This window comes from Mytilus trossulus, chromosome 1 (genome assembly GCF_036588685.1).
Source record: "Mytilus trossulus isolate FHL-02 chromosome 1, PNRI_Mtr1.1.1.hap1, whole genome shotgun sequence".
Classification (NCBI taxonomy): Eukaryota; Metazoa; Mollusca; class Bivalvia; order Mytilida; family Mytilidae; genus Mytilus; species Mytilus trossulus.
In genome coordinates this window covers 11,101,345-11,115,413 of record NC_086373.1, presented here as the reverse complement: position 1 = coordinate 11,115,413, position 14,069 = coordinate 11,101,345, and the positions used below count along the sequence as shown (strand labels likewise).

The 14,069-nt window shown below is 31.8% G+C and overlaps 1 protein-coding gene across 1 annotated transcript; it reads left to right on the top strand.

The window, feature by feature from the left end:
- Positions 1–8,293: 8,293 nt before the first annotated feature.
- LOC134706682 (probable glutathione S-transferase 7) lies at positions 8,294–13,789 on the top strand. The gene is made up of 5 exons (XM_063565849.1): positions 8,294–8,542; positions 10,224–10,316; positions 10,514–10,629; positions 12,955–13,059; positions 13,588–13,789. The coding sequence occupies exons 1-5, from the start codon at positions 8,410–8,412 to the stop codon at positions 13,753–13,755; spliced, it is 615 nt and encodes a 204-aa protein (XP_063421919.1). The 5' UTR covers positions 8,294–8,409; the 3' UTR covers positions 13,756–13,789.
- Positions 13,790–14,069: the final 280 nt, after the last annotated feature.

Sequence of the window (14,069 nt, the reverse complement as noted above, 5' to 3'; positions counted from 1 at the left end):
GCTAAAAATGAAAAAAACGGACAGTCAATAGAACACACGAAACAATATAGCAAAATAAAGAATAAGCAACACGAACCCCACCAAAAACTATGGGTGATCTCAGGTGCTCCGGAAAGGTAAGCATAACCTGTCCCACTTGTCGCACCCATCACCAGACTTATTACCTTGTATGAACTTTCATGAGCAACACGACGGGTTTCACATGTGCAGCAGGCCGATCTGCTTACCCTCCTGGAGCACATGAGATCACCTTTGTGTTTGGTGGCGTACGTGTTGCTCAGTCTTAAGTTTTCTATGTTGAAATTTTTATACTGAGTATTTGCCTTTTAGTTTACTATTTTCGACTCATGCATTTGAATAGTTGTCTGCAGAAAGAAGTTGAGAAGGCTTTGGAAGTTTGGGAATCTATTGAAGGTATGTTAATTTTTCCAAACATAACGATCCAAAAATTATTTTGAATTGAACAAATCTGATTCGACCATTTGATGAGGAACTTTCCGTTTTGAATTTCCTGGGATTTTGAAATTTTGTTTTTTTACTTTTTTTCTGCATATAAGAGACGGAATAGCAATAATTGACTTTCCCTTATTTTAAAGAATTGTGACAATTTAAAACGAAAACAAATATATCTTTATTGATAAGATATCTAAAAATTTTAAGTTGTTTTGGTGCACGAATTTTAGAATAAATACCATATTATTTTAGTCCGAAAAAAGTAAATTGCGAAAAAGGAAAATATAAAAGAATAGAATAACATCCTATCAGGTCGTGGAGTCAATCAATGAAAGTTCATCACATGTGTGCAAGTAGTTAACCTAGACCATAGTCACCATTAACTGTCGGGTTTACTATTATTGGATAAAAGATTGTATAAATCAAGAAGAAGTTTCAATGTACATGCAAATATTGGAAGGATCTGGTTGGTGTCAGAACATTTAGGAACCAAAATTGAAGATGTCTTTTGAGGTGGTCGTGGGACAGATACAATCCGAATGTGGAAGTTCTTAAAGTAGAATTAAAATTTTCCGACAATGATATTTGATGATAATGCATTTGTGTGTTTGAAATTAACAGTTTTCAAGAGCTATCATGGCATAGCGTCATGTCACAATGGTTAAGATATCTTGGGATAAAATGTACTTAAGTTAAAAATAACCTCATAAAAACAAATTGTAGTTATTCATGTGATTGACTCTTTTAGTGTTTTATTTTTCAAATAGTAACTCAGATGTCGATATCGAAAAATCCATAAGATCTGTTGTCAATTTAATCGAAGAAGACATCAGATTGACTTACCTCTAGCCATTGAAAACAAAAACTTTCCGACTATTTCTTCCCAAAATTAAACGACCGACATCACGAGTTGGTTGACCATTATGCATCATATATTTCACACATGACAAAAATTGTTGTAAACCCGATCTTGTCCTTTTTTCGAAAATATTAATAGCGTTGCCAGTCTGTCTTCAACTAATGAGTTTGAGTACCTATATGATATATTTCATCTCTCTTTCTAGGTAGATTTATTTCGTAAAATATTTATTTTCAAATACGCGATCCCCTAAAACAAGTGATGTAGGTTCATTTGTAACCCCTTTGGATATTTATGATAAACGACCGGAAGAGGATTCACAAGTGGCCTTCTTCATCATCGAAAAAAAGAAACCTTTGAAAAACTTAACATGAGTGTTGTCCCATTTACGTATACCAAAAACTTTGCTTTTATACATACTATCGATGTAAAGCAGAGTAGTTCAGTTGCTGGTGAAACAAATAAAACTCTTGATCCCATCATGCAAAATACGCAAATATAACCCGATAAACCGAATATTTGGTAATCTGTATATTGACATGATAAAATATCAGTTACTCGTCAAAATATCACGCCTTTTTTTTTTTTATCTCGTTCACTATGCCCTCTTGACAAAAAACTTTATATTATGACTCGCACCTAATATTTTATGAATTGAATATGCAGACAACCTGATTATCGGGACTGATTTCAATGTTCATCCATTAATTCTTGTATTAAAATAAAATATTGACAATAAATGCATTTCAGAGAACCCAACTAACAAACAACTTAGCTTTGTTGCAAAGGAAATAGCTGTCGATCAAGCATATGTATACCTAGCTGGCCAACTAGATGTTTCATGGACGGACATTAAGATCATTGAAGTAGATTATCGAGGGGATGTGAAAAGAATTTCACTGGAGACGCTAGTGAAATGGATGGAATTGAAAGCCACGGAGGCAACAGTGTATGCACTTCTGAAAGGTCTATTATCTATAGATAGACATGATGTAATTGTAAAATTTGACAAGCAATTTTGTAACAACTGAATTGTAAAATCTGATCAGTGATGCAAAGTCACCCCAGGCTCTGCGATTAATTTCACGAGATATGATTAAATAAATCATTACTCCGAGATTGTGCATTCAGCTGAAATCTATGTGTTTGGTACTGCATTTAGTCTAACGATAGACAAATGCTAATACAAATGCATCAGTCAGTCAGAAATATTAAATGTGCAACTTGAAATAAAAATGAAAGAAAGACAGAAAGAAAGTAATGAAATGAAGAGATAAAAAGCAATGAAAGAAGATAAAATCAAATTTAAAGTTTGAAATCAAAATTAAAAATAAACAGCAATTATTATTTTCCTATTCAGAAGTGAGTGTCAAGAATAGGTGTCATGGAATACTTTGTGTACAACAAAAGCAATACATAAGCATTGATTTGTATTCGCGTATTTCTTTCTGTGAAACATTTCTTTATATTTCAAAAAAAAAAAAATCTCGGAGAAAGACAATGATAGACATGCAAATGACCCAAGCTTGAAAACATATTAAAGTCTTGCACGGGTGTTGCAATGACTATCATTGGTGTCATTGCTTGTGTACCGACACTGTTACAGCATACATACTATGGAAATATAGTTACTAAGTTATGTATTTCTGTAAGAATCGGAGTATCGGGAGAAGCGGAGACTTTCGCTTTCATTGGTCAGATTTTTGTTTTATCAGTGATAACTTCAATTCACCCTGTCAACGGTCCAATCCTATATTTTTTTTTGGGGGGAAGGGGTCGAAGTTTTTTTTCCGAGACAGTTTTTTTTTTAATTCTATGTGAAAAATGTTTTCATTTTCAGAAGATGTTTGATCGATGTCTAAAGAAAAAAGTATACATTGGTTGAAGCAGATTGAAGCATATTTTCAAAATATAAAATCACAAATGTTTTAGACCTTTGGGTTTGAAGTGGAGAATCACAGTATGAACTGAATTTATCGCTGATAATTTATGTACACAATAATATGATAATATTTTATTTGTTCAGAAATTAAAGTTCATTTATATCTGTTCCTGAAAGTAACTTTTGCATTTTTCGTTAAATTTAGGTTTTAACATATAACGATTGTGTATTAACTAAAACATTTTTATTTAACTTAATAGAATAAAGAAAAAGTATAAATGTTTTTTTTTTATAAAATGTAAAAGGCAAAACTTTTAAAAAAGTGAGTTTTTATGACTTTATCTAATTATATTGAGACAAGATAACACCTAGCGATTCTAAAAGTTAACAATACAATCTATCAGTTTTAAATAGTTATTAAAATATTGTGATCTGTCTACATAAATGATTACTTTTTTTATTTCATCAATTAGATGTGTTTTTTTAATGTTGTTTAACATTTTTGTTATATCATTCACCTATCACCAGTTATAGGTTATTTTTCCTTATTGTCCTATTATTTTGACTTTAAAAAAAAGACGCATGAACAAAGTGCACAGTTACTAAGTGCGGTATAGAAAAAAAATATACATAACGGTCAATATCAGTTTTCGGTATTGATTTTCTGTAGCATATTGAATAAACCGATTTAATTGATGATTGTATAGTGAAAATTAAGCTCTCTGAAAATACTTCTAGAAATGTGGATTTTTTTTATTATTAATTTAGGCACAGTATATTCGCATTTTGTACAACACTGTCATATTTTGGTTTGATCTTGCAAATACGTATTGGTTACATTCAAATGTAATGACTGATTGACTGTCTTATATATATTTTTTTTATTCAGTCGCCATTTTTTTTCGTCCTTGAAACCCCAAAAAGACTTTCGAAATTGATTTATCTGAAAATCGAAATACTGTTGTTCGTTTTCCCGACATCTTCCCTCTGTATCTCAATGTTGCTAGTTACGAAGGCTTACATGATGTGTTGTTCGAATAATACAAAGACAAGCTATCGTTTGTTTACAGCAATTTGCAGATGCATTGTTATATTAGTATAGCTATAACACTTTAATTATTAAAATTTTGGACAATGTTGAATAAAGGCAAAAACAGTATACCGCTGTTGAAAAGTCATATAAACCGATTAAGAGGAAACAAATCCGAAACATTCTTCAAAAAATTACCAATCACTTTAGGAATCGACAATAGAATAAAAAGTAGCCTCAAAAATGGAACTTAAATTTTCAAAAACTATGATTTCATATTCGGAAAAACGCGCGTTATCTCAAGGGAATTTATGCACTTTTTTTTCTTTTTTTTGGTCATATTTGTATTAAAGAGAAAGCTGCTCTCCATTTGAAAATAATCAGATTTCTTGGGCTAAAATTGTAAAAAAAAAAATGACAATGATGTTCAAGTTTAGCTTTAATAAGGCTAATAAAATAAGAAAAATATTTTTATAAATGAATGTGTAAAATAAATATGTTATGAATATGCAAACATCACGAATACTATTTTGTGGTTTTGAGGGAAAGGAGGTATGGCTTATTTCCCTTAAACTTGTTACACTTTCACGATCTTTTTTGAAACCAACATAGGTTCAAAAGACATCCATCAGATATCAATATTTTATTTTAATGTTATCTTACGTGGTTGTTTAGTGTTTAAAACTACATGCTCTTGTGCAAGAATTGCTGATAGAATCATATTTAAAACAGTGTGGCTGTGGTTATTGATTAACGTCCTTAATTCATTCAATGACTGGGAAAGATTATGTGAACGTTTGTCTGTAACGAAACTGCTCACTACTTACTTATTATACAATTTAAACTGTAGGGTCACCAAAGGTTCTTAAACGCCTTTAATAATGAAAGAATCCGAAAAATTAATATTACTTATAACTCAAAAACCAAAGCATTTAGAGCAAATCTGATAAGGAGTAAAATTTGTTTATCAGGTCAAGATCTATCTGCCGGGAAATTTTCAGACGAATCAGACAACCCATTGTTGGGTTGCTGCCCCTAAATTGGTAATTTTAGGGAATTTTACTGTTTTTGGTTATTATCTTGAATATTATTATAGATGGAGATAAACTGTAAACAGCAATAATGTTCAGCAAAGTAAGATTTACAAATAAGTCAACATGACCAAAATGGTCAGTTGATCCCTTTATGAGTTATTGCCCTTTATAGTCAATTTTTAACCATTTTTCGTAAATCTTAGTTAACTTTTACAAAAATCTTCTCCTCTGAAACTACTGGGCCAAATTTCACCAAATATAGCCAGAATCATTATTAGGCTATCTAGTTTAAAAATTGTGTTTTGTGACCTGGCAAACCAACCAAGATGGCTGCTACGGCTAAAAATAGAACATAGGGGTGAAATGCAGTTTTTGGCTTATAACTAAAAAAACAAAGCATTTAGAGCAAATCTGATTGATGTAAACTTGTTTATCAGGTCAAGATCTATCTGCACTGAAATTTTCAGATGAATCAGACAACCCATTGTTGGGTTGCTGCCCCTAAATTGGTAATTTTAGGGAATTTTACTGTTTTTGGTTATTATCTTGAATATTATTATAGATGGAGATAAACTGTAAACAGCAATAATGTTCAGCAAAGTAAGATTTACAAATAAGTCAACATGACCAAAATGGTCAGTTGATCCCTTTATGAGTAATTGCCCTTTATAGTCAATTTTTAACCATTTTTTCGTAAATCTGAGTTAACTTTTACAAAAATCTTCTCCTCTGAAACTACCGGGCCAAATTTCACCAAACATAGCCAGAATCATTATTAGGCTATCTAGTTTAAAAATTGTGTTTTGTGACCGGGCAAACCAACCAAGATGGCTGCTACGGCTAAAAATAGAACATAGGGGTAAAATGCAGTTTTTGGCTTATAACTAAAAAACAAAGCATTTAGAGCAAATCTGATTGATTTAAACTTGTTTATCAGTTCAAGATCTATCTGCACTGAAATTTTCAGATGAATCAGACAACCCATTGTTGGGTTGCTGCCCCTAAATTAGTAATTTTAAGGAAATTTTACTGTTTTTGGTTATTATCTTGAATATTATTATAGATGGAGATAAACTGTAAACAGCAATAATGTTCAACAAAGTAAGATTTACAAATAAGTCAACATGACCAAAATGGTCAGTTGACCCCTTTAGGAGTTATTGCCCTTTATAGTAAATTTTTAACCATTTTTTCGTAAATCTGAGTTAACTTTTACAAAAATCTTCTCCTCTGAAACTACCGGGCCAAATTTCACCAAACATAGCCAGAATCATTAATAGGCTATCTAGTTTAAAAATTGTGTTTTGTGACCTGGCAAACCAACCAAGATGGCCGCTACGACTCAAAATAGAACATATGGGTAAAATGCCGTTTTTGGCTTATAACTCAAAAACCAAAGCATTTAGAGCAAATCTAACAAGGGGTAAAATTTTTCATCTGGTCAAGATCTATCTTCCCTGAAATTTTGAGATGAATCGGACAACTCGTTGTTAGGTTACTGCCCCTAAATTGATAATTTAAAGGAAATTTAGCTGTTTTGGGTTATTATCTTGAATATTATTATAGATAGAGATAAACTGTAAACAGCAATAATGTTCAGCAATTAAAGACTCAAAAATAAGTCAAAAAGACCAAAATGGTCAACTGACCCCCTAAGAAGTTATTGTCCTATATAATCAATTTTTAACAATTTTCATAAAATTTGTAAATTTTTACTAACATTTTCCACTGGAACTACACGGACAAGTTCATTATAGATAGAGATAATTGTAAGCAGCAAGAATGTTCAGTAAAGTAAGATGTACAAACACATTACAATCACATAAACACAATTTTGTCATGAAATGTCTGCCTCCTTTGTTAAATTCACATATACCAAGGTGAGCGACACAGGCTCTTTAGAGCCTCTAGTTTAATATCTTCAGGGAAAACCTTTTAAAGTGTAGAAATCGTTGTAGTCATTTTATGGCATGTAAACATTTATTTCATTAAAAAGAAAAAAAAACCATCTGCAATACCAATCTTGTTTCTTTCCTTCATCAGACCAAAATACTACAAATTCACATAGAAATAGATGTGATATTACTATCATTATAATACGAAATAACTTCATGTTGACTTATCACATTAAAAATGAAGAAGTATTGATTTCTTGAGTATGCATTATTTGTATTGTAGCGACAGTTTTTGTAACAGTTTTCTGTTTTGGTTTATTTAATTTATCCGCCACCAATGATTCATGGTTTCTTTATCATACATAATGTAATCAACAGAAAAACATGTCTTGATATTACTTTAGGACCACGTGTATGGACTTGATTGTCACAGAGGAAAGACTAGATTAAAGGAGGAGTTTTTTGAAAATATTAGTTCATGATGGTATTCTCCCATTATATAATAATGTTGTTATTATATAATCATCCCATTATATAATCGTGTTGTTTCTTATTTATTATTTGTATCTGTTGATGTAAATGTCTTTTGGTTTTATGAGTCTTTGTTTACTCCTTGGTTTTGATTGTTATTGTCTTGACTGTCATTCTTTTAAACAGTAACATGATCATGAGGAATGAAAAAAAAAAGATATATAAGAAAATTATGTATTTAGAATTAAGATTTATCTTACAATGTTTTTGTCATTTTATTTTCGGAGTAGTTGCCGTCACACATGATAAATGTAAAAAAAACCAAGAATGTGTCTATAGTGCATGGATGTTCAGTGGACCGTGAAATTAGGATCAAAACTTTAAATTTGTCATTTAAATTAGAAAGATCATATTAAAAGTAACATGTGTACATTATTCAACTTCATCAAAAACTACCGTGATCGAAATACTTTAACCTGAAGTGGGACAGACGGACAGACGGACGAACAGACCGAAAACCATTATGTCCATAGAAATAGTTCATACAAGTTCAAACCCACTCAATAAATATTTGGAGTATGTGTATGAATTAACTATCACGAAATGTAATATACCCTGTTTGGATAAGATTAAAGTAAGACAAACATACAAAGCTTTAAGGTCCAATGAGATAATTTTTATCTGTACGCTATAACTATTAATCACTCATTTGTTGAATTAAAACGTTTAGCCAAAGAAATATTTAGTCAAGTAATTGAATTAGCAAATTAAAACCTACCGAAAACATGGCAGCTTATAAGATTAGTTACTTCAACTTAATGGGCCGAGCGGAGCTGGCTCGTATTATGTTGTCTGCAGCTGATAAAGAATTTGAAGACGACAGGTTTGAAAAAGATGAATGGCCTAGTCGAAAACCAAGTAAGTACCACAGCATAAAGAGGAACAATACCACACTTACTTTCAGAGAAAAATAAATGTATCTATCAACATGGAATAGTTGATAATTGTTAAACCAACATACGCACTACAAAGCCATACCTTCTATTATCAACTGCTTGTATCTTAAATGACAAAATGTTTCTCTGCGTTGAACAATTTCTAATTTTAAGATATTCGTAAATAAACTGTGATGTCTTAACTCCATTATATAGTTAATGCTATGTTGAAGGACCCAACAACAAATGTTAGGATACCGTATCGTAAAAATGTAACGCTACGCTAAACGATAAACATACCACATCTAATAAGCTATGAAAGGCCCCGAAAATGGCAAATAAAAAACAAAGCTAGAAGCCTTAAATATGAACAAAACAGTTCCCGAAAACATTTATGAGATACAACAACAAGCGACAGCCGTTGAATAACCGGGTCCAGACTTAAAACTTGTACATATAATTGTCGGGGTTAAACTTTCTAGCGCCAACCTCACCTCTAACCTTGGACAGTGGTGTAACAGTACAACATCAGAACTATAAAAAAAACCCATCAGTAACTGAGTTGAAATGACCTTAACTCATTCGATCGATACAACACACAAAAACTAATAAAAACAGAAAAGACACAAAGTACAGATCTGAGATAACTCGCAGTGATTGGAAGCTGGTTTAAAGTCAATAACAACTAATAAAAAAAATGTACCTACCGACGTTTTTATCGCACAGTAATTCTTCTGAATATTCACCACGATAAGCACTTATTTCTCATATAGATTGTACATATACCCTATGCAAAGCATGGATTTAAATACTGAATCAGATCTATAACACACTCTTCATACACAATATGCTTCGGTCAACGCATTTACATACAAATAAAGTTCAAGGAAGGGTGAATAGATCCTGCTCTATTTTTGGCACCAGTCGTGTTGCTCATGCAAGAACAAATCAGTTGATTACTAGTTGTATAATTTGTTAGGTCGCATTCACAGAATACGATGAAGGGATTGAGGTTCTGCCGATTGGAACATCTCCACCGTCATAATGGTCAACAAACTCGTAATGACGTCCCTTTAAGTTTTCGAAGGGATGACTTAAAATTGGCCACTTGGAACTTTTAGTTAAAAAGCAGCTACCTTATGATCAGCAAACCTTTAACAAGGAAATGAAGATAGGAAACAAAAGTCCGGAAATATCGTATAAATTAGGGGATACACAATCCATATACAAGCGCTACTGGAATGTGGTTATATAAAAATGAAAAGTTTACAATTGTCTAGTTATCTCTTAAGAAGTCATTTTATTATTTTCTATAATGACAGGGTATCAATCTAATTTCTTTCTTATAACGTTGCAATCATATTCAAATAAGAAACCGGTCAACAAAATAAAACAACTTTGTAACAATGAATAATTAAAAAAGAGTTTATTGCATTGAATCGAATTTTGTGGAAATTCGCTTGACTCTGAAAGCACAGCAATAAATTTGAAATGTGACAACATAGCGCAAAAAGGAAATCGAGACTTTGCAACGAAATTCATATTTGTTTGTTTCAGTAAACACATATTTCAGGGTTTAATCTCTCTACTATTTTGCTGGATTTAAAAAAAAAGGAATACCATTATGATCATTATTTAATAACAAAACACCTTGACTTTTGCAGATACACCTTGTGGACAGGTACCAGTACTTACACATGGAGATAAACAGATACCTCAGTCTATGGCCATTGCAAGATATTTAGCTAGAGATCTCGGTAAGACTATAAAACTTTTAAAAAAATATATGAAAATACGCGAAATATACAAAAAGAGATGTGATATGATTGTCAGTGAAACAACTCTCTACAAGAGACCAACATGCCTGTTTAACGTTAAATAACAAGAAAATTAATTGTACAACACCAGGCTGTTTTATTATTGTTCTTTTTAGCTCACGTATTTTCATTTCCAGATCTATACGGAAAAAATAATGTGGAAAATACAAAGTGTGATGTTGTCATAGAATGTATTAATGACGTGATCACAGAAACTGTCAAACTATTCTTTGAACAGGATGAAACTAAGAAGGTAAGCTTTAACCGAAAAGAGGAAAGAATAAACGACGGACGAAATATACCAGTCAAACTTATAGATCGAAAATAAACTGACAGCGCAATGGCTAAAAGACAAATAGACAAATAATAATACACAAGACACAAGCCACATCATAGAAAACTAAAGACTAACGAACACGAACCCCACAAAAAAATAGGGGTGATCGCAGATGCTCCGAAAAGGTAATAGATCCTGCCACACATGTGGCACCCGTCTTGTGAACAATATTACTCAAATTAATTGTTATTTGTTATGTCCATAATTCTCCATTTAATTGTGTATAAATACTTGTTTATAATTTGTATAAGCAAAATTTGGACTCAGGACTTGTGTAATATTGTTCGCTGACAAAGATTAAACTATTTTTAGAACTTGAAGAATGAATATTAAAAGATAATCTGATAATAACAATTAAGCACATACATTATCATTATGAATAAGGTAAAATGTCACTAATTAGCTAACAAGGTATAACATGTCACTCAAAGTCCAAACTAAGAATTAAATGCATATGAAAGCATGTTGATTTGTAAGTCCTGGATACGCAATGTAAATAGAAACGAAAATATAAAATTAATTGAATTATATAACACAGAGAATTAAAGTCTAAAATATCAAAATTTAGAGTTTTGTTTCAAAGTCCAAAATAAACTGAAGATGTTTTTCCCTGGTCACATAACCTTCAGATCTGTCTCATTTGAAAAAAAGACTGAGAAAGGTTATAATTATTTAAAAAAAATCTCCCTCGACCTGCTCGTCCGAATTGAAAGTATCCAATCTCTAAATTAAAAAGGCTATAAACTAGACAAACACAGATATAGGATTATAATTAGTTGCTCGCAGTAACATATTATTTACTCTTGCGATACAATATTTTATTTTACTTTATTGTACAGAATCGTCGATTTAAACAATATATAAAAATATGACATAATATTGTTCCTCTTTCGCATCGTTTTTTCCTCGGCTAATACCTTCAACACCTGTACGTACAATAAACATGTATGCAGCAACTGTATATATACCTATGTGACCAACTTCAATTCGACGTATCTACGAGCACCTTCGGTACTAAGAAATGTAAATGCCAATAATAAACTCATCATAGATACCAGGATCAAAATTTAATATTTACGCCATAGCGCGTTTCGTCTACAAAAGATTCATCAGTGACGCTCGAATCAAAAAATGTTTAAAAGGCCAAATAAAGTTCGAAGTTGAGGAGCATTAAGGACCAAAAATTCATAAAAGTTTTGCCAAAAACAGGCTAATGTTATATATTCCTGAGGTAGAAAAGCCGTAGTATTTACAAAATTCAAAGTTTTTTTAACAATTCATCTATTATAATGAACATATCAACTTTATATAGTACCATTAAACCCCACCCGTAGAAACCACAAAAACTTTCCTGTTGCCTTTTGTACCTAACATCAAACTTTATAAATAGTACATACTATCTGTAAATTATTACTACAAATAGCTAACGGGAAAAACTCAATTTCAAACGAAATAAAACATATTTATTGTGTCCTTGTTTTTATTGATTAGATACAAGAAGATGTGGTGTGAGTGCCAATGAGACAACTCTCCATCCAAATAACATTTAAAAAAAAAGTAAACCATTATTAGTCAATGTACGGCCTTCAACACGGAGCCTTGGCTCACACCGAACAACAAGCTATAAAGGGCACCAAAATTACTAGTGTAAAACCATTCAAACGGGAAAACCAACGGTCTCATCTATATAACAAAACAAGAAACGAGAAACACGTATAGATTACATAAACAAAGGACAACTACTGTACATCAGATTCCTAACTCATGAATGTTCCCTCTTGTCCGATTTGTTAATCTACTAGGTGGAAATAAATAAAAGGAGGAGAGTTGAGAGATCTAATGTCTAGCTAAATCCCACCACATCTTCGTACGTAGCACAATAAGACTCGTAGTCATGTCCATGCTATAAGACTGTGATATAATAAGAGCATTTGTCTGAAAAAGTAGCACCATTTTAACCTATTTGAATACTCAAAATAACACCCTCACCTTCACAAGATATACTGAAAAGTTGAAAGTCCAGACATTTCTGATTTTACGAGTACATGGAAAGGTTTAATGTCAGATACATTTTAAAATTACATGTTGAGATAGGAGTATTAACATTCGAAGGCAGAGGTATATACAATTGTACTCGTAAGTTATAAAACTTAGCAGCAGTTAACAACTTATATCACTAATGGTATTTAGGTCTATGCATTTAAACTAAAACAGTACATGTTTATTGTTTTATATATTTAGCCTGATATAGAGAAAAACTTAATGGATGTAGTTTATCCACGATTCCTCTCACATCTGGAGAAGATGCTAAAAGACAACAGTGGAGAATGGTTGGTTGGTGATAAGGTATGACATTCGCTGTTAGATATGAATTGGTGATTTTTTGGGTTATTTTATACGTTTTGTTTAATTTCTTGCAATTTTTATAAGACTCGAAACTAAATACAGCTTTAAATGCATATAATATAAGTATATAATAATTTAATTTATATACGAAATTCAATATACTATATGTACATATATTTTTTACGAGCTTTGCACCTACAGCTAACAATATAAAATTACGGTGCACTTTTTAGAAACTAATATCATCCCGAACGCTAAACACCGAGACCTATATGACCGACGAAATGCGGAGCTGATGATACACTAGAGGACTAGTTGCTCGCCAAATTCCTTATCGACCAAGTGCTTGCAAAAAGAAACAATACTTTATAATATTGGTGCGTACGAAGAGTGCATGTTAATTAAGAGCTAAAACTTCTTAATACTTGTACCTTCGTTGTATATTTTGTTGTGTTATGTTCGTTTTTAAATTACTTAGTAAAGTTTTTATTATTTCTTTGACATTTACCGATGCATTTTTTCTTATAGCCATCTGTAGCAGATTTGGCATTCTTCGATTTAATGAACAGACTAACAGCCAAAAAGGGCGATTCCGTATTTGAGTCTTCACCGACAATGAAAAAACATTTAGAAAAAATAACAAACATTGCAGGTGTACAAAAGTGGCTTGAGAAGCGTCCAGTGACGGATATGTAATCTGATACTTAAAACTCATAAATATTATAATTGTTTTGTTTCCATTTTTTACTTTTGTTCTTATCGTACTGAATTCTCTCCTTATACATTTTGTACATATGCCTCTTAATTTCAACTAATCATCGTCATGTGATGAAGCAGTATACATGTAGTTGATACAGTGTTATGGTCTGTGCACTAGAAACAATATGTAAAAGGGCATACGATACAGTTACAGGGGAGGTAATGACGTTGCTAACGTAAAATCTTATTTTAGGGCATACGATACAGTTTTGATCCTGTATTTACAAGTTCGTGAAAAATTGTATATAGGC